At 57.2% G+C, this 20274-nt stretch overlaps 1 protein-coding gene and 1 long non-coding RNA gene across 13 annotated transcripts; one reads left to right on the top strand and one right to left on the bottom strand.

Annotated features, from left to right (window-relative positions):
• Positions 1-505: 505 nt before the first annotated feature.
• On the bottom strand, positions 506-12467 carry CYB561 (cytochrome b561). Of its 9 annotated transcripts, XM_082373858.1 has the most exons (9): positions 12315-12440; positions 6751-6844; positions 4486-4695; positions 4086-4319; positions 3016-3114; positions 2670-2773; positions 2117-2274; positions 1635-1892; positions 506-661 (listed from the first exon to the last, which is right to left on the bottom strand). In XM_082373858.1, exons 4-8 carry the CDS (start codon positions 4288-4290, stop codon positions 1700-1702), a joined length of 759 nt encoding a protein of 252 aa, XP_082229984.1. In that variant the 5' UTR covers positions 4291-4319; positions 4486-4695; positions 6751-6844; positions 12315-12440; the 3' UTR covers positions 506-661; positions 1635-1699. The 9 variants fall into 9 exon arrangements, with proteins under 9 accessions (XP_082229984.1, XP_082229989.1, XP_082229983.1 ...); XM_082373863.1 differs by lacking the exons at positions 4486-4695; positions 6751-6844 and adding an exon at positions 11970-12152 and having other exon boundaries at positions 12315-12445; XM_082373857.1 differs by lacking the exon at positions 6751-6844 and having other exon boundaries at positions 12315-12437.
• A 91-nt stretch (positions 12468-12558) lies between these two features.
• Positions 12559-19496, top strand: LOC309619086. 4 transcript variants are annotated; one of them, XR_014238747.1, is made up of 3 exons: positions 12559-12691; positions 16318-16451; positions 16899-19496. It is a non-coding gene; the product is annotated as an uncharacterized lncRNA (long non-coding RNA). The 4 variants fall into 4 exon arrangements; XR_014238748.1 differs by having other exon boundaries at positions 16318-18265; positions 18791-19496; XR_014238749.1 differs by having other exon boundaries at positions 16318-19496.
• The last annotated feature ends 778 nt before the right edge of the window (positions 19497-20274 follow it).

The raw sequence follows: 20274 nt of genomic DNA, 5'->3' as shown, positions 1-20274 counted from the left end.
CCATGGATCAGCTTGGGGGTGGGGAGGAGGCTTTTTGGCTCATGAGTCATCCAGCATACGCTTTGGCAAACAGGCCAGCTTGCAGACTTTTCTTGCAAATCCAAGGTTCCATTTCTCTCTGTGGCTTTCTGGCAACGGAGATATACAATTGTACTCTGGTAGTTTGTCTAAGGTGGAGTTTTCCCACGTGTAAACACTGACCATACCAGGTGATCAAAGAGTTGCCGGAGCCCGTGCCCTTGCAGAGCGTATGATATAAACAGGGTGCGGAGACACCCTGGTGCCGGGGCTGCAGCAGAGCCCGGAATGCCCACGGGAGGGAGCAGGGAGCCCTGCTGGTAAGGCGCCCAACACAGCCACCTGCTCTGAGAAGCAGCATCGCCTGAGGCAGGACCCACCGCAAAAGCTGTTTTAGAAATCTGAGCATTAGGGGAGACAAGCCCCCTTTCTCGAAGGCAGCATTTAGGTGTGAGAAAGGCAGCCGTTAAAAAACAAAAACCAGTAGTCAGATTTGGAAGTTTTATTAATGTCTTCATCTAAGTAAACTGTGTCTTGTCTCAAACAGTGCCATGCTCCTCAAAGCCCGGAAAACGAGGAAAACAAGGAGAGAGCATTCACCAGGTCCAAGAAGCACAAGATCGATGCTGTAATCACGTTATTTCTAGACAGAAGCCAAACAGTGACTCAGCTAACAGCACTACACACTCATGGGGTTGGGGGGATTAATCCGATTCTGACTTGGTCCCAACTTCCTGCAAAGATGGGCCCCAGGTAGGAGAGGATGAGGCTTTCCTCCTGATCAGGCAGCCCCTACCCTCCCTATGGGAAGGGAAAGGGGGCAACAGCGGCAGCTTTTTGTTTAAAGCAAAAAGGCTTGTGTCCTGGGCCTCTGTCAGAGCAGCGCCTGAGTGAGCTCCGAGGGTGGGCAGCTGGTGGGCAGCTGGCTCTCCGAGGCCGGCCCCCCGCGGGGAGGGGAGCCCCTGCAGGCGGCACACGGCCCGCAGCGCCCGCCCAGGCCCACCTCCTGCCTCTTCTTCGGGCTGCTGGGCCCCAAAGGCAAAGAAAGCCGCCCTGGGGCTAAGGGGTTAAAGAAAGAGAAGCCTGCAGAGCGCAGCTGGGCCAAAGCCCCGCGTCCAGAGCTTCCCAAGGGCCAGTCCCTCCCCTCTCCTGGGGAACCCTGCCCTGACACCAGCATATTTTACACATAATATCACTTGCTCCGCTGCCAAAGGCTGGGCCCGCAAGACTCCTGGTTGGAGTTCGGTGTCACACAAAGCAAGTCTTGGCCTCGCCAGGCACGGCGCTGAGCCCCGCCTTCTCCGCAGACACAGCCCAGGCCCCGCTGCCCCGAGCGGGGAGCCGCCCCCCACTCTCCGACCCCTTTAGGGATCTGTGCTTCTGCGACCAGGCCCAACCGCCCAGAACCCTACCCAAAGCTGCTCCATCTGAGGGGGTGACAGGGGCAACGGGGGCGCGGGTCTGCGCAGGACTAACACGGCGGCGGCAGCAGCAGCAGCAGCAGCGAGGAGGGGAAAGCGGAGGGCGCCTGAACCCCGGAAATCAGCGCTCAGGGAGGAGGGCTGCCCCACCCCCGCTCCCCACCCCCGGAGCCTCGGCGGGTGCGGGACAGACACCTGTCGGGGCCCCGAAACGGCGGAGACCGCCTCGCGGGACGGGACGGGATGGCACGGGGCGCGCGTCACTGGGAGCTGGGGCTGTCGCCCTCGGTCAGCGTCTTGAAGTCCATGGAGAGCGCTTGCTCTTCCGCCTGGAGGGGCCGCTTCCAGTCGGCGCGGGTCAGGATGTAGAGCACGACCGCGCCGAAGGCGGCCAGCAGCAGGCCCAGCACGTTGGCCAGGACGCCCTCGGGCTCGAACTTGCTGTACTTGGTCCTGCGGGATTGGGGCGGAGGGCGAGGCCACCCGAGGCGTAGCCGTTAGGCCGAGTGCCATTCGCCCCCGGCCCTCAAGATGCGGTGCGATCCCAAGCCCAACCCCGCCCCCGCCGCCCCCCGCCGCCCCCCGCCGCCCCCCGCCGCCCCCCGCCGCCCCCCTCCCCCGGGAGAAAAGCCGCTGTTCGGCGGCCCCACACAGAGCCGCCGGGAGGGGGCGCTCACCCGAGCTCGAACAGCAGCGCCTCCTTCAGGCCCAGCAGGGCGGTGCCCACCGAGAGGAGGAAGATGGCGCCGCCAAGGAAGACGTGTTGCGGCCGGTAGCGGCTCCGCAGGGAAAACGACGCGCCGGGGAACAGGAAGAAGCTAAAGCCCACGAGCCACTGGGAGGAAAGGCGAGGTGCTGCCGGAGGCTGAGCTGCGCTGGAGACTGGAGCCCGAGGACGCCCCAGGTGGGCCGCCTCCCGCGAGGACCGCAGGCCCCGCCACCCCCCCCCCGCGCGGTGGCCTCCGGCCGGAGCGGCGGCGGGAGCGCTGAGCACGTGGGGAAGGTCGGCCGGCGCTCGAGGCCGGTCTCAGCCCCACACTGTGCGCCCCGAGGTGGGACCTGGGACCAAACCCACGTGCCTGTCGGCCAGAAGGGCGCCGGAAGGGCGCCGGGTCGGAGGCAGCGCCCGGCGGGCTGGAGCGCCTTTCGCCTGTGCGCACGCCTGGCCCCGGCCCTGTTTGGGCCCTGCTCCCCGCCCCTCCCCAGCGCCGTGGGGCGGCAAGGACTCACCTGCACAAAGAAGAGGACGAAGACCAGAATGCCACACCAGCTGTGCAGGCTGTACAGGTCGGCGTAGCCCTCCTTCCTGTGGTAGTCGAACACCGCCACCAGGCCTGGCCGGAGGCGGGGGTCGCGTGAGGACTGGCTGATGGCGACGGAGGGGTGCGGTGACCCAAGGGAAACCCGACCCACCGGGACTTCTGGGCTCCAGTACCGGCTCGGTGGCTGCCAGCACCCAGTGTCCCTGCCTGGAAGGGGGAGGAGGGGTGGGGAGGGGGGACTGGACAGTAAAGCACCTCCTTCCCCAAGTCAGCAGAGGTGGGGGAAGGAGGGCGGGCCCGTGCCAGGAACTCACCCACCAGGGCGATGACGAAGGCGAAGACGTGCAGCAGCCCGTGCAGGATTTTGGTGGTGCGTTTGGCCTCATTCCTGAAGACACGGTAAACCAGCAGGGCTGGTGGGCCGTGAGAAAGGGAATGTCAGGGCGCTAAGCCGAGCACGAGGCCTTCCTGTCAGGGCAGCGAGGAGACACCCCCGGCTGGAGAGGGGAGGGCTTGTCCAGGTACCCCAGCCACAGAAAGTGGGGGAGGAAACGAGGCTCCGTACGCCCCCGCACCGCCCGCCCCCTTCTTAGCTGTCCTGTGTATCCCAGGCTTTGTTTTAGGCTCGTCGTGCAGTCAACATCAAGGTGCCACCAAGCTTCTGAGTTCACCTCTTAGCTATGATGGTTCTCAGATTGTACAGCACTGAAGCCGGATCAGACATTCACTACTCTTGGCCAGCAGGCTCCCCGGTTGGGAAACCCCAGGTTCTCAAAGCAGAACCTTGCGACCCCAAGCTAATCCCCCCTCTTCGGGCTGAAGCAGTCAGGGCCAGGGCTCCTGCGGAATGTCCCTCAGGAGTCTGCTGCTGAAGGGGGTGGCTGTCACCAGGACCACATCTAGGAAGAATGCATGGATCCAGCTTTCTTGTTACCAGAAGGAGAAGGCCAAGGCCCCCTGGCCTTGAGGCAGGGTGGGGGCCAGCCACGGCCTGGATCCTACCCCAGAGAGAGGCGCTCTAGCTCCACCAAGTCCAGCATCTACACACACACACACACACACACACACACACACGTGTACACTCACACTCACTTTCTCTCCCTCAATTTCAAACCGCCTCTGCAGAAGATTGTCTTGCTCACAGCCCAGCCCCTGGGCCTCCGCTGTGTGAAGCACACACACCTTCGGATGTTCCTTGTTGAAGCACGAGGTGAAAGATCTGGGATAAGTCAGAAAGGAGTTGCCACCCACCAGCCTTGGGGCCCTTGATTTGGATTCCCAGTGTCCCCAAGGTCCAAGCCAGCTTCCGTCTCTAACTGGGCAGATTCAGGTGTGAAAGGGTCCCTGCAAATCTCCTCTCAGGCGGCATCGCCCAGGGACTCACCATCTCCCTGCAAGAGGACCAGGCCGATGATCATGCAGAGGGGATGCACATTGAACTGCAGGGCACTCTCCCAGGCGATGCCTCCTCGGTACACACCGAGCCAGGTGCCAGTCATGGCCACCACGGCCAGGCCCAGCAGCTGGGAGAAGGCCACATAGTAAAGCAGCGCCGCGGGGGCGGGTGCTGGGCGGGCAGGGCTCTCCATGCCGAGGTGGCTCTATGCCGAGGCGACTGCTGCAGGAAAGATGGTGGAGCTCAGAGGGACGGCCCACAGCCTCCAAAAATACATCCCAGGCCTCCCTTGCCCACCTCTGCCTCCTCCCTCTCGGCCCACAACCCCAGGCCTCCGTGAGAGCGCCCAGCGGGACGGGCCCGCCTTCCTGCAGAGACAGACCCACACCTGGCTGCACTTCCACCTGCAATGAGGGAGCAAGTCGGAGTCCTCCAAGTTCTGGCCGGAGCAGGAGGGCCCAGTGCCAGTGCTTTACTTTCTGTTTCAGGAGGCCCTGGGTTTTCTCAGGTGGGGTTCACAGGTGAAACAAACACAGAGAAGTGAGCAAATTCCTTGAAGGTGCCGGAATTTTTCCTCCAGATGAATCATAAAGGACATCTAGGGTGAGAAATGGGGAACCTGACTCCCCCGTGCCTGCTTTTTCAGCTCCCAGCTGGAGATGAAAGAAGTCCTGCCCACAGAGAGCTGCATGGCAGCTGCCGGTAGAAGGAATGTTCTCTGAGCCGCTTCAGTAGAAAGGACCAGGGGACAGGAGCCGCCGAGCTGCCCGTTTCCCTTCCTGCCTCGTCTTCCCCTCCACACCTGGGGCGTGGGCCTGCGCCCCTCCCTCAGGCCAGGCTTCCCGAACGGAGACCTACAAGGTGAGAACTCCTGGGGTCACTTAGCGCACAAGGATCCTGTGAGAGCAGGTGTCACTGCTCCCGTCTGCAGACAAGGAACCGGGGGCTCAACGGGGTTTGGGGAAGCGAGGCTCAGGGGCCAGTGGGAGGCATTTCCTGGCTCCTCTGCCCAGTCCCTGGCATCTCCACAGCCTCGCCCGGGCTCAGGGTGGCCTGTGTGCCGGCTCTTCCCCCTGAACCTGCTGGTTCTCCCCACACCCAGGCGGGAGAGGCAGCTGGAAGATGGGAGGAGAGGAGGCAGTTGATGAACAAGTATGGGCTCCGTTTGCTGGGCCTCGGTGCTGGCGGCCTGGGGCCACACAAAGGCGCTGCTGCAGCTCCCAGAGGGCCGAGCGCTCCATCCCCCCAGCTTGCCTCTCCCACTGCCCCAGCCTCTCCCAGCAGCGCTGGAGACACCCTCCTTCTCCTTCATTACCAGCAGAGAACAGCAGCTGAGCAGAGATGTTTGACTAACACATTTTGGGGTCCCCCCCTAATACCGAGCACACACCCTGTACCCTGTGCTGCTCAAGAACTAGTTTCCAGTTGGCCTGGCCTTGTCCTCCTGGGGACCGGGCTCTCTTTACCCCCAGTTCTCTCTGCCACCTTTGACAACTGTTGGCAACTCCATCATTTTTTAAAAAGGGGGGCAGGCAGTGTTAACACACCTCCCTGCAGTAAAATACAGATAAGCAAAAAAAGAGAAAAATTACAAGTAATCAACATTTTGATTTATATCCTTTTCCTCTAGAAATATATGTACCTTCTTTCATAGAAACATGACCATACCAATTTCTAACCTGCTTTTTTCACTTCATTATAGATCATGCACATCTTTTCATGTCAGTACACGGCTATTTCATATTTTAACCAATCCCCTAATCTCCTGTTGTTAAATATTTAGCCAGCTTTCAGCTTTTCACTAAATAAACAACACTGTGATCATCTTTGCACACTCGTCTAATTCCTAAATGAAGAAATAGAATCCTGAGCAAGGGCTAGGTTCTTTTTTAGGTTGTGGATACATTCTGTCAAATCATCTTCCAGAAAACACTCCCAAGGCAGGTGGGAACACCTGTTTCCAGAAGCCCCGGGCAACAGTGAAGCCGTATTTCTGGAACTCTTGCCCTCGTGCTTATCTGTCACCTCGACACTGATGACTCCTAAATCTAGTGCCAGCTTGTCATCTCCCCCAAATTTAAACCCCATTTCTAACTGTCCACTAACATCTCTACCTGGACATCCCTCAAACACTTCAAACTCAGCACATCCAAAGTTACACCCCTCTCCTGACCTCCCAGGTCGCCCTTCTGCCCAGTGCCCAATCCTCCTGCTTCTCCCCCAGGTCTCGCCATCACTTCCCTCTTGGCCATCTTCATTTCCACCACCCAGCAGGGCCTGGAGCTTCTGCCCCCGTCTCCCTACCCTCCTCAACCTGCCTGACCGACAGGGGCAAAGCCAGGTCCCAGTCATGTTGCCACACCAGGCACAAAGGGCCACCAGCGTATGGTGGTCAAATGCCAACTCCATAACTGACCCTAACCCAGTGCCCACCTGCAGCCCCCACTGTTTTCCTACCAAGTCCACTCGGAAGAGATGCTCCCAGTTCCCCAGCTCTAGCAACACAACCTGCTGTTAGCCCCTCCACCTCACACTCCCCGCTCCTCCTCCTCCTCCGCCTCTATCGATTTGCTCCACGACCTGAAATGGGCATTTTGTTCACCACTTTGTCCCCCTCCTCTGTGTCCCCAAGGCTGGCCTGGCGCTCACTTACCCTCGGTGTCCTGCCTCGCGTTAAGCCCTGTGAGCTCCCAGAAGGCAGGGAATGCACCTACCTCTCCCTCGGGGATCTCATCCCTTGGCCGCCTCTGACAGGAAAAATGTACGGACCTGAGAAATGCTGTCCTCCTCTGCTTTATTAGATTCCTCCCCGAGAGCCTGGGGCGCAGTCAGAATCTGATTAGCTCTGAATTAGGAAGACTGGAAGGAACGTGCTCTGCCCCGGCAGACCTGCCACAGCGTCCCCACCGAGTAGCCACTGAGCACAGAGGGGAAGCTCAAGGCTGCAAAGACTGCCACTCCTGGGTCAAGAGCCGCTCTGTGGTGACGCAAGCCGGAGCCAGATTTCCACCCCCCGCAGCCAACCTCCTCAGGAGTCGGGCAGAAATCAGACTTCTCTTCACAGCCGTGATAGCGTGATTTATAATAAGAAATATACGGGACCGAGCCTGTAAAACCCTAGGAATTTTCCAGGTGACAAAGCAATCGTTTCTTTTGTTATGTTAATATTACATCGTGTTACTGAAGCCCCTCGAAAACCTGAGGGTGGGGCTGGTTACCAGGGGAACCAACCACGTGACTGGAGGGTTGGAACGTTCAGTCCCACCCTTGACCTCCAGGGAGTGAGAGGGGCTGGAGACTGAGTGCAGCCACCAGTGGCCAATGATTTAATCAATCGGGCCTGTGTAATGAAGCCTCCATAAACCCCCTAAAGGACAGGGTTTGGAGAGCTCCCAGGTTGGTGAACACATCCACGTGCCGGGAAGGTGGTGCAGCCCAGTTCCCCGGGGACAGAAGCTCCTGTGCTCCAGACCCTTCCAGACCTTGCCCTACGTACCTCTTCATCTGGCTGTCCCTGAGTTATATCCTTTTATAACAAACCAGCAATCTAGCAGGTTTCTCTGGGTTCTGTGAGCTGCTCTAGCAAATTAATTGAACCTGAGGAAAAGGTCGTGGGAAGCTCTGATCTATAGCCTGTTGTTCAGCAGCACAGGTGACAACCTGGACTTGCAATTAGCATCTGAAGGGGGTGGGGGCAGTGTTGTGGGACTGAGCCCTGCGGGATCTGACGCCGTCTCCAGTAGGTAGTGACAATGTTGAGTTAAATTGTAGGACACCCAGGAGCACCTGCTGAGAAATGGAGACTCGCTTGGTGGTGCTGAAAAGAAAACATGTGGGAACAGCACAGTGACTAAACACGTGGCTTTAACGTCCTCACTGAAAACTCACAACCTGAATTCCCTTCGGAGTCCAAACCCTAGTGCTGTTTGCACCCCAGGGTGGTGGACTGGGGTTGCGAGCCTCAGGGCTAGGGAGCCCCGCTCTGTACTCAGTTCAATCTTCGCAATAACCTATGGTGATAACAGGAGTATTACCCCAATTTGACAGATGAGGAAATTGAGACTCAAAGAGGATAAACAACTTGCCCCAAATCATCCGCAGCAAAGAAGTGCTCAACTCAGTTGTTTACCAAGCGCCTACGATATGGGGGTCACACTGCTGGATACAGACGAGCCATGGCCTCCGCCTTCCAGGGCCTTGCAGACAAGGTGCAGAGCAGATGCAGATTCTAGAGTAAAGGGCCGTAACAACTTAGGCTATGAGTTAAACTCCCAGAGCACTTTCCAGAGTCTATGCTGGCTTCACCACACTGGGGTGGCCACTCCCTTGGATTTCCTACAGGGGTTGCCTGCTCAGGGTGTGGCTCTGCACTTTCTCAGGCCAGTAACTAGGGAAGAAAGGAAAACTTCCTGAATACTGAATCCAGTATTCAGGGGATCCGAATCTGCTTGGAGGCAGGGCTCCAGGAAGGCCTCTCCCCTCACACGCCAGTCTTCCTGGGCCCTCCCCACCCCTTGGGGAACCATGCTTCTAAGGCAGTTTACACCCACCATAGCATCAAGCATTGGTGTCCCCCGTGGGCTCTCCTGGGAGAAAAGGCTGCAGGATGGAAACAGGTGGGTTAGAGAGAAGAGGTGATGGGGACAAACTAGCTGCAAGATCTTCATGCCAACTGCTCCAAAGGCATCTTTCCTGGTCCCTGTGCCCTGGTAACTAGGCATCCCAGAGGAAGCCAGAGATAAAGAATGACCTTTGGACTCATGGAGGCCTAAGCAGTCTCCCCTGTGGCCCCTTCCAATTTGAAGGTGATTCTAAATCCAGGGATGAGGGACGACAGGAAAACACACACAGAAAGACCAGTCCTCGGGCAGGCCTGTAGCTTCCCCATAGGTGACCTCAGCCAATAAGATCTAAGTGAAAAATCCAGATTTACAGAAAAGACAAAGCATCAAGTGGTTTCTGTGCTTCACAGAAGATGAACTGAGACCCCTTCAGCAATGCCGTTGCCCCATTGCTTATTCGGTTCAACATAATTGACAACGTATCTTTGTACACGAAGGGGCTGCTTCCGATGATGGGGGCATTTCAAGGACTCTGGTTGGAATCTGACTCACCCACAAACAAATGTGCATTTGCAAACCTTGAAATCAGTTGAGATTCACTCCCTAGTAAGCAAATATCTTTTATTCTGCTCCCTCATTTCCCAGTCTAGACAGTGGGAACATTCTCTCACCCTTCCTTCCTTCCTTCCTTCCTCCTACCTTCCTCCTTCCTTCCTTCCTCCCTTCCTTCCTCCCTTCCTGTGGAACCCCAGAACACGGGCTGCTTTGGGATCTCCTGTGTTCCCAGTGCAGCAGTACAGGCAGCAATGTCAACAGTCTGGAAGCAGCCCATCTACACCCGCAAAGGCTTCCTCAGCCCAGTAGACCAGAGTCTCAGAACCAGGGCGAGCCCTTGTGGATCCTTACCCGGCCACCCTCCTTCCTGTCAGAGCACAGGATGGGGATGTCAGATCTCTGGCAGCTTTTGGAACCTTGGGCTGTGACAGTCACCCCTCCCCTCCCACACACACCTGCAGCCAGACTCCACTTAATGCGATCAACCAGGGCCAGGAGCTGCCGCAGGGCTTGAACGTGCTAACGAGCATCCCTCTCCCTCCCTGAGCCCAGGGGGTTTCATTGAAAGGCCACCAGGCCTAATCTCATTATGGGGACCAGACACCGCACAAGTCCCACAGCCTGGAAGCAGGGAGCCTGGCCTGGCCACAGCCTCCTTATCCGCAGCAGGGTTTTAATTGGGTTAGAAAAGATTGTGTTGGGGGCTAGATCTTTTCTTGATGGGTGAAGGGGAGAAACGACTCAATTGTCCTAGAATGTCCTCAAATGTGATAAAAGAAAAGGCAAAATGAGGGCTGAGCTGTTAGGTGGGGCACTTTCTTACTACCCACACCCAAGTAACCCCTGGGTAGAAAGTTTGAAGTCAGACACTGAGCCCTGTTCTCCACTGGGCCCAGGGGCTCAGTGTCGGGGCTCCCAGTACTTGTAGGGACTCACAAAAAATGTTTTGATTTCTGTTAAAATCATAAGAAAAAACAAACTTGTAGGGTTGAAGAAAATATTTTAATTTTTAATCCAGCCTGGATTATATTCATCTTTATACCAATGTGGTTGTAAAATATAATTCTCTTTATTTTTTTATGGAGGAAGGGGAAAGCCACAGTGCAGCCCTGGTCAGACGGATATGATTTCAAAGCCAGCCCCACTGTTCATGACTGTGTGCGCCCAGGCGAGCCAAGCACCCTCTCTGAGCCTGCTTCCTCTTCCATAAGGCAGGGGGATGTTGAGATCCACCTTACTGGCCTGTAGCAAAGATTAAACAGGATAAATATGTACCAATGCCTAGCACACTGCCTGCCACATAGTAGGTATTCAGTTAAATAGCAATCTAACAAAAACTAAACCTGTTCCTAATAGAACCTTAGGAAGAGTCATGCATCCGAAGCTGCTGACACATGAGGTTTGGGGCCACAGAGAGCCAGATGGCAGCAGACAGCACGACCCCCTCTAATAAATCCATACCCCGCCTTCTGTCTACCATGAATCCCCCCACTGGGCAGAAACCCCTGGATCTGGGGTGAATTCCTCCACCAAATTCTTCTAGTGCTGCTGAACCACTTTGCATTAGAAGCCGCCCAAGCTCTGCCTGCCAAGGGAAGGTGGCGCAGGCAGGGAAGAAGTGGGACAAGCAGGGCATCCACTCAGGTCCAGGAGGCGCCTCCTGCCCCGGGGGCGGGGTTGTAGCAACCGTTTCTCTGTATGGGGCTCCCCTTGGCATTTACAAGTTGCCTATATTTTCTGCCTCCATCCAGTTTCACAGGAGAAATCAAGATATGTATGAGAAGGTAGAACAGCTCTGTGGGGTGTTGTTGTTGTTCTTTGTTTTGTTTTCCATTTGCTATGAAAACGAAGGACCTGGGCTTCCCTGGTGGAGCAGTGGTTGAGAATCCGCCTGCCAATGCAGGGCACACAGGTTCGAGCCCTGGTCCTGGAAGATCCCACATTCTGTGGAGCAACTAAGCCCGTGAGCCACAGCTACTTAGCCCACGTGCCTAGAGCCCGTGCTCCACCACAAGAGAAGCCACTGCAATGAGAAGCCTGCGCACCGCCATGAAGAGTAGCCCCCGCTCGCTGCAACTAGAGAAAGACTGCGCACAGCAACGAAGACCCAACGCAGCCAAAAATTAAATAAATAAAATAAATGAATTTATATTAAAAACAGAAGAAAACGAAGGAACAGAATCCAGATAAGATAGAGCTTCATTTAATGAGTCTTAGAAAATCCTCAAAGCCAAGGTAGAGTGAGAGTGGAGAGGGGCAACCAGAAGGGAGAAAGACTTGGGAGGGGTGCCAGCTTCTAAAGACATGTCTGGGACTCCAGGGTCCACCTGGATCCTCCTCTCTGTGGTGCCCTGGGGGGAAGGGCAGGCAGAGAGGGGAGGTACCCCCCACCATTCCCAGGTGTCCAAGGCAGCAGCAGATCCCTTCCTCAGCTCAGTTCTGCATCCCCTGTACCCACAGTTCAGGGGCTACCAAGGCCAACCCAAGGAGTAAGGATTTCCCAAACGGGAAACTCCTTGCACACCAAGAGGCTGGAGATGTTGGAGAAGAACAAGGAAGGGCTCTACTAGCTAGACATCTCACCCCAAGAGGAAAGAGGCAGAGGGAGGGAGGCCCCGCCACTAGCGAAGCAGTTTGGCAGCTCGGTCTCAGGATTCAAAAGAACAGTCGTGGCAAATGTTGGTTGATCCACTTCTATGCCACCTAGTTTCTAGAGTAGGGCAAAACATTACGCCGTACGTAAACTTGGGATCACCTGCTGCTCCGTGCTAACTTCCGCAGAGACTGGGTACAGAGGCAGACCCGGGACCGACGGCTGACGGCTCCAGGCAGGAGTGGGATGAGCTCCTAACCTTGGGCCTTGCTCGGTGGCCCCGAGCCGGGGAAGCAGGTGAGGTGAGTCAGGTGTGGCGGCAGGAGAGGGAAAGAGAAAGAATGGCTGCGGCGCCGGGATCCCGGCCTGTCCCGGCGCGGGCACGGTCCCGCCCCAGGCCGGGCACACCTGAGCTCGCCGTCCCCCCCCCTCGCCCCGCACACACCCGGGGCCCCTCCCGCCTCCGCGCCGGGGCTCGGCTCGCCCCCAACCGCCCCGGCCACCTACCTGGCCGGACGTCGAGCCCGGACCTCGTCCTCGCTGCGCAGCGTCACGCTGCCCACTGGCCCGCGAGCTGCCCGCGCCACGCCCGGGCTGTTCTGCCGGTTCGGCCAGCCGCGCGGACTTCAGAGCTACCGCGTCTCCATGGCGACCGGGGGGGGGGGGCGGCGGCGGGTTGGCAGCCCGGCGGACGACGCGGCGGGCGGGGACCGGAAGTGCCCCCGGCGGGTCCACGCACCTGGGACCGGGCCCGGCCCCCCAAGGTCCCGGGTCTAGGGACAGGGTCCCGCCAGACTCCGGGCCCGAACCTTGACGCCCGCGTGCTAGGGCCTGCGGCGCGAGAACGGCGGCCACCGTGACCCGGCCTCCGGACCCGAGCTCGGGTAACCTTCGAATCCGGGCCTCACGACCTGGCTTCCCGGGTCCATCACGTTCGGGGACGTATGGGGTTCTGCGACCCACCCGTGGGTGTGGGAGGCGTCCAAGTCCAGGCCTGACTCGGAGGCCAAGGGCGAGGCTGAGGGGGTATGGGCTGCCGGGGCTGTTGGGGCGGGGCCCCGGGCAGAGGGAAGGGGGATGCCGGCCGGGAGAACGGGAGAACGGCCGCCCTGCTCGGGCCTGGTCTCCGCGCTTCCAGGTTCCCGCCCTCCACGCCCTCCCTTGCCCTCCCCGCTTCTTCCCTCGCCCTGCCCCGGGCTCAGGTGGCCACTAGGTGTCAGGCGTGGCCCGGACCTTGGCCTACCTTGCCGCTCCTGCAGCCCTGAGGGACTCGCCCCTTCCTTGCAGCCGGATGGTGGACGTGTCACTCTGCAGGGAGGCTGGACTCACCCCTTCTCCAGGTCCGCAGCACCCCCCGACACACACACACACACACACACACACACACACACACACACGGCGCGCGCGCACTAGGTGACGTTTCTTGCCCCCTTTCCCCAAGCCAGGGGCCTTTGCCAGGCTATAGCGCCCACCCCACACACACCCCCTCCAGCAGCCTAAAGATAAATACCAGTTCTCACCAGCCTTTCGTGAAGACCTAGACCTTGCCATGGGCAGCCTCCCCGGCCCCAGACGCTGAGAGGAAGGAACCAAGGCCAAGGCTGGGAGCCAGCCCCTAGTGCAGCCCCGTCCAGGCCCCCTATCCAGGAAATGCTGTGGGTAGATAACAAGTCCAGCTCAGACTTCCTACAAGCTCAGAACAAAAGGTTCTTTCCTGTCGGATGCCTGGCAAGACTCACCGAGGGCCTGGCGGTAGTAGGGAAATGGGGTTTCCTCCCCTGGAGACATAAAAGAGCCTCCGCAAAGGGACGTCACCCCCACCCCCTGCCCCAGCACTGTGGGCTTCCCAAGGGCCCTGGCCAAGGTGGGCCTTGGGGATCCAATACCTCCTGACAGAGAGAACATACTCTCAAGCCATGGCAAGACACCTAAGGGTGCCCACTGCCCTGGGCACACCTTCCGATGGGGCAAACCCAGCTGGGCCCATGCCCTCAGAGTGGGCAAGCTTAAACCCTCCACAAACAGAAGTTTTGTTGGGGTAGCTTTCCAGCTGGAGGGAGTTAATGGACTTTTTTTTTTTTTTTTTTTAATAATGACTCAGGTGCTGCCTTTGGGTTAGGTTTTTTTTTTTTTTTTTAAAGGAATCTTATTTTGTGTAGTCAAAGCTGGCTAAGATTGGACAGATTTATTTATAAGATTTCTTTCTTTCTTTCTTTTGGCTGTGTTGGGTCTTCATCTCTGTGCGAGGGCTTTCTCTAGCTGCGGCAAGCGGGGGCCACTCTTCATCGCGGTGCGCGGGCCTCTCATTATCGCGACCTCTCTTGCTGCAGAGCACAGGCTCCAGACGCGCAGGCTCAGTAGTTGTGGCTCACGGGCCTAGTTGCTCCGCGGCATGTGGGATCTTCCCAGACCAGGGCTCGAACCCGTGTCCCCTGCATTAGCAGGCAGACTCTCAACCACTGCGCCACCAGGGAAGCCCATAATGGACATTTTAAATTAAGAAACAGCTTCCTTCACATGCCAACAGGCAAACAGCAGGCAACAAGTGTCTTGTGAGTTGAGTCCTTGGAAACGAGCCATTTCCCGTTTTTTGGCCTGCGTATTTGGGTTTGGAGGAGGAGGACTGGGGTGGGCAGGCCTGCACAAAGGAGCAGAGCCTCACTGGGGACCTGATTTGAGTTTCCCGGTGTAGGGCTTTCAACCCCTTCCAAAGCCAGGAGAGAGACTCCTGCTGAGGTGGGATGGAGCCCTTTGGGTCCTCCCCACGCCGTGGCCCTGTGACCCTGGGCTGCAGCACTTTCCCCTAGAAAGGAGAGCACACCTGGCTCCCAGAAGTGCTCTCAGGAGGGGATGGAGGTGGCTCTCCACAGGGACCAGTCACATGGGGTCTTAGCTCTAAGCACTCATGGCTCCACACCATTTTTAAGAGCTGGAGATCCCACCAAACTGCAGTCAAGCACCAGGCCCCATGGCTTTGCCGCTGCTGCCAGAATCCCTGACCCCAGATGGCAGACACTCACTCCCTTCCTCCCCCATCTTTGCCGCTGAGACTCAGCCTTGGAGGCCAGAGAAGCATCCACCCTACAGCTGGGGGCGGTGACCAGCAAGGAGTGCAGCCTCAAGTCCCCTTCTTGGGGACCGAGGATGTGGCCCAAGGTCTTCCATGTAAACTCCTCCCTTCCTGCACTCACTACACTACACTAGCCTTTACGTTCCTCAGACTCACCAAGTTCACAGCCACTCTCCTTTGGAACGATCTTCCCCCATCATCACTTGGCTCATTCCTTCAAATCTCAGCTCAAACATCCCCTCCTCAGAGAGGCCTTCCCTAACGATCCAGTCCAGTAGCCTGGGTCAGGGGTTGAGATGCAGGGAGATACCGTGGATTAAGTGTGCTAGTGACAGCCCTGGGAAACCACGCCTTGAGCTCACCCTGTTCTTTGCCCAAAAGCATTGAAAGAGCAGGAAGAACCCAGACAGTGAACAGAATGTACCTTGTGGAAGGACCTCAGATCCCCTAGCACCTGGCAGATCATGTCTGCCTTGCTAGGGTTCCCAGACTTAAAAAGAAGGAAAATACCCCAGGATGCCCCGTTAAATTTGAATTTAATATTTTTTTGGCGTAAGTATGTCCCACGTGTGACATGCAATATACTAAAAATGTATTTGCTGTTTATCCAAAATTCAAATCTAACTGGGTGCCCTGTATTGTATCTGGCAATCCTACCCTTGCTTCTGTGTGGGAAGGACAGAGGACCTCCCAGCAGTTCTGGCCCCTCCCAGCAAAGCGTCCCTACCCCAGCAGGCGGAAACACCCAGTTAACTCCTGTTCAGCACACGCTTTAGCCAGAGGCCTTAACTTTGGGCTGCAGTGAATACCAAAGGCATTGGAGATGAGGTTCCCCAGTCCTAACACACTGTAAGATGCAAACACACACAATTCATTCACTCTTTATAATAGTTTTTATCTAGTCCCTTCAGTGTTCCAGGCGCTGGGCAACATTGGGTATAACAATGAACAGGACAGGCACAGCGCTGTTCTCTCCAGGTCCTAACAGTGCATAGAAAGGGCACTTAACCCAGATGTGAGGGTCAGGGAAGGCTTCTGGGGCATGGCATAGAATCGTAGAGCTGCAGGGCGAGCAGGGGTAACCTGGCGAAGGGACAGCAGGGAGAGAGCAGGAGTGTTGGCTGGAAGGCAGGCGAGGAGGCCCAACCAGTACTGCCGGCATAGGAATCAGGAATCCACGTGCCTGAACCAAACCCTGTGCCAGCTCTGGGAGGTGGGCGTGGCACTCGGGTGGCAAATAGTCGAAGGACACATCCGCTGACCTGTACTCTGAGGGTGAGAGCATCCTTCAGCGGGGGGCGGCATCGCCAGGCCCCCTTCCTGGGGAACTTGCCACAACTTGCTGCAAAAGAAAACTGGTTTGAATCTGAAAGCACATGGCTACTTTGATGAGTTTAAAATGGAACAATAATCACTCAGGGGGAAAATCCTATCTTCCAGCCTCAGGGGCAGCGAAGGAGGCCAGAAAATCAGCGGCCCGAGCAGAAACAGCCAGCGCGTCCAGCAGAGCAGCACCGATGGTGGCGGGAGAAGCAGCACACAGGGGGCTGACCACAAAGCTTCCAGTGAAGACAGTGAGTCACCTGGGACCTCCAGAATGCGAGGGGATGGGGCTGAGGAATGCCACAGGCTGTGGGTCCCCGGCTGACCCACAAAGTCGGTCCAAGTCTGGGAAAACAAGACTTAGATAAACAAGAGTAACCTGTCCACAAGCCAAGAGAACACTGCAGGTTGGATGGAGAAGCGATGAGAACGGAACAGTCCGGCCAGCTTTCACTTCTGCTGGCTCTGAGCAAACAGACGTGGGAGGCATAAGCGGCCGGGGTGGTGCAGGGGACTGGCCCAGTGGAAGAGGTGGCAAAACAGCACTGGGTGCCTGAAGTGGGTGGCAGTGGAAGGGGTGGGCTTTCCTGGCCTCTCAGTGTGCTCTGTGCAGCCCTCCGGGGGAGGGAAGGATCAGGAGGAAGTCCATTTCTCCTCCCTCCCTTCCTTCCTCCCTTCCTTTCTTTCTTTCAACAAAGATTTATTGGGCATCTACCTATGCCGGACATTGTTCCAGGCCCTGGAGAGACAGTAATCCATAAGACAGACAAGGTCCCTGCTTTCATGTAACTTACATGAAGTGGGGGAGACAGATAATTAAAAGGTAAACAAACAAACAACCCACACACACATACACAGAAACCTAATTGCATGTAGTAACAGATGATACAAAGAAAATTAAGCAGGGGAAGGGGATGGAGTGTCCCGGGAGGGAGGGCTGTTGTTGAGGGGTGCTAGTAAAGGCTCTCTGAGGAGAGAGAAGTGAGGGTGCAGCCACGTGAGGGTCCAGGGGAAGGTAATTCCAGCCGAGAAAAGAGGAGGGAAGAAGGACAAAGGTCCCAGGACAGGAATGTGCATGGCCGGCTCCATTCCACCCTGCCCTCCAACACTTCTCTTCCCCCAACACAGGAGAAATCAGCCACGTGTGCAGGCAAGAAAGCAGGGATGTAAACAGGTCATTAGAGAGGGCAGAGGTTGAAGATGTGAGGTGTGCAGTGGGGACCCCACCAGAGGTTCCTGGGGTGTCTAAGAAGTGTCTGTAGGCACATAGTTGTGGTGGTGTCTGAGCACTGACCATGTCTATCACCAACTGGAGAATCCAGACATCAGTCCCGGTCAGTAGGGCACCACCAAGCTCCCCTGGTCCAGCCCAGGTTTACCTGTGGCTGGTGGTACACGGCCTGAGAAGGAGGCATTGGAGCCCAGCCCCGGCATGACATCCACCCAGGCCAGCGCTCCCCTCCAGACAAGAAACCATGAGGACGTGTGTTTCCCAGTCGTGTCCTCAATCCCACCTCCCCACTTTTCTCCGAGTCCATCAGTCATTGAGTCTCAGTCAACAAACATTGAAGACCCGCTATGTGAGTGCTAGGCGCGTTGTGGAGAGCAAGAAAGACCCAGGAGGGCAAGGGTGTGGGGCCAGGGGTGAGGACTGGCTAAAGCTTGGGGTGGTGTCAGCAGAGACGTGAAGGGGGAGGGCATGAGCTGCTGATGACAGCCATCTAATCGCCTCCACTAACCAGCCATAAACCCTGCAGGGCCAGGACTGCTGCACTTTGTTCAGAGCCTGGGACAGCTGAGTGCTCATCTTGGCTCCCAAAGCTTCTCCAGCCCTGGCTCCACACCCCCTGTTTCTCAGCCACACTCCTCATGCTAGGAGTGTGCTGAGGACGTGGAGGCCACTCTGAGCCAAACGTGTGGGGTGACAAAGCCACGGCCCGGAGGATGCCCCTAGCGGGAGATGGGCAAAGGCACAGGCAGTGTTTCCCAGCTGCAGCTTTGTGATGACCCTCTTCCAGAGCAGGATGCAGCTGAACCCAGAGGAGCAGAACGAGGGGGAGGACAGGTCAGGCATTGTCCCTGATGAGTGCACTAAGGCTGCTGACTCTTCCAAGGTCCTAGCCAGTCAGCGGCCTGCTTGTCCTGAGTCAGAGGTCTCACTTCGCCCCGCTCTGCTCTGCCCCTCCCCTCATCCTTTATACTTCTCTTGACCTTGGCCATCACCTCCTGCCTGAGTGCTCCTATCAGGCCTTCTGCTCCTTGACTTGAGAGCAGCTTAGATTAGAAGGTACCCTGACCTTAGCTCAGAACTTCCCTCACGCAAGAAGCCACACTCCTCTGACCCCTCCCAGCCAGTGGGAGACCCTAAGAGGGGGGCTGGTGCCAGGGAGAGCCACGCCCCTCAGCTGGTCCCCTGGTCTCTTGCCTCATGGCCTCCTGTGGGGCGGTCATGCCTCCTGCTCTTGAAGGGATCCAAGGGGCCAGAGCTAGGCCCTCCTGCTCCTACAGCAATGGGTAGCTCAGGTCTTCTGGGTAGCTCCCCGCGACGCTCCAGGGCCCATAAATGATGACCCTGAGTGCCGTCTCTTAGGTCGCACGGACTAAGGCTGCTGGGAGGCACGGACACTGCTTGGAGTCATCAGCCGTCCCGACATCCCATTGTCTGTGGTACCTTCACAGCTTGGAAGGCAATGTCAAGTCCAAACGGGTGTAACTTGGAGCGCTGTCATCCGTCTTGAGGAGTTTTTCTCCCCTTCCACAGGCCTCTCTTCATCTGATAAACCCAGGCACCTCCAAGAGCTTATTTTGGCCCAGGGCTCAGTCCTGGCTTCAGCTGGCCACAGAGTCAAGACCAATGGTGCCATGGCAGTGAGCCCAGCTTCTAAGCTCTTTAGAGACCCCGTGCTCTGTTTCCCGCCCCCCGTGGCCTCCCCGCAGTGCTCAGGTGGCCAGGTCAGCAGCCGTCATGTGCGGTGAACAGCACCAGCTACCCCGCAAGATGACTGAGTCCGACTGGGGCCTCCGCAGAGCCCGGCCCCATCCACGTTCCTCCGCGGAGAGGTTTCTGCCCAGCAGCCCCAGTGCCTCCCTTGCCAGCTGACCGTCAGAGAAGGTCAAAGGGTCTCAGCTCCGATTCTCGCTTCCGCTTACGCGCATTGGTCAACCCACCACCCCACTCTCGGGGGGGGTGACCTGAGGTGGCCTCTGCCCAGCCACAGAAGGCCACTGCCTCCGTCTCCTCAACAGACTTTCTTCTTCTTTTTTTTTTTTTTTTATAAATTTATTTTATTTATTTATTTTTGGCTGTGTTGGGTCTTCGTTGCTGCCTGCAGGCTTTCTCTAGTTGCAGCGAGCAGAGGCTACTCTTCATTGTGGTGCGCGGGCTTCTCATCGCGGTGGCTTCTCTTGTTACGGAGCACGGGCTCCAGGCGTGCGGCTTTCAGTAGTTGTGGCACGTGGGCTCAGTAGTTGTGGCTCGTGGGCTCCGGAGCACAGGCTCAGTAGTTGTGGCGCACGGGCTTAGTTGCTCAGTGGCATGTGGGATCTTCCCGGCCCAGTGCTCGAACCCATGTCCCCTGCATTGGCAGGCGGATTCTTAACCACTGTGCCACCAGCGAAGTCCCCAGACTTTCTTCTTGATGTCTGCATAAAAGCCCCTCTCAGGACTTCCCTGGCGGCCCAGTGGTTAAGACTCCGCGCTTCCATTGCGGGGGGCGCAGGTTCGATCCCTGGATGGGGAACTAAGATCCTGCATGCCACGCGGCGTGGCCAAAAAAAAAAAAAAAGGCCTTCTCAAGTGGTACCTGCTAAAGCAAAGCAAACTACTCCAAGTTAACTAAAAAACAAAATGTCATTTTCTCCCTTAGGGACCCCTCCTCTGACCCATCCTTGATGCCTTCCAGGGAGTTTGATTATTGAAGGGTCCCAGGGAAGGGATGTGGAGACCAGGATGCTGCTGGAGATGGCAGGGGGGCTGCAGGCCCTTCAGGGGCCCTGGGCATTCAGAAGGCCTTGCTGGGCCCTGGACATGTAGAGGTGGGGGCAGACCCCAAAGGTGCATTTGCCTCCTGCGTT

This window comes from Balaenoptera borealis (genome assembly GCF_965194805.1).
Source record: "Balaenoptera borealis genome assembly, chromosome: 20".
NCBI lineage: Eukaryota > Metazoa > Chordata > Mammalia > Artiodactyla > Balaenopteridae > Balaenoptera > Balaenoptera borealis.
This window is presented reverse-complemented; position numbering and strand designations above follow the sequence as displayed.

What these genes read in the sequence shown, in the direction of transcription:
- CYB561 (XM_082373859.1), bottom strand. Translation starts at nt 4,290, where the DNA reads ATGGAGAGCCCTGCCCGCCCAGCACCCGCCCCCGCGGCGCTGCTTTAC. An exon ending in CTTCGTCATCGCCCTGGTGG is followed by an intron (nt 2,774 to 3,015) that starts GTGAGTTCCTGG and finishes GCCTCCGGCCAG; the next exon opens with GCCTGGTGGCGGTGTTCGAC. An exon ending in GCGCTGCTGTTCGAGCTCGG is followed by an intron (nt 1,893 to 2,116) that starts GTGAGCGCCCCC and finishes CCAATCCCGCAG; the next exon opens with GACCAAGTACAGCAAGTTCG.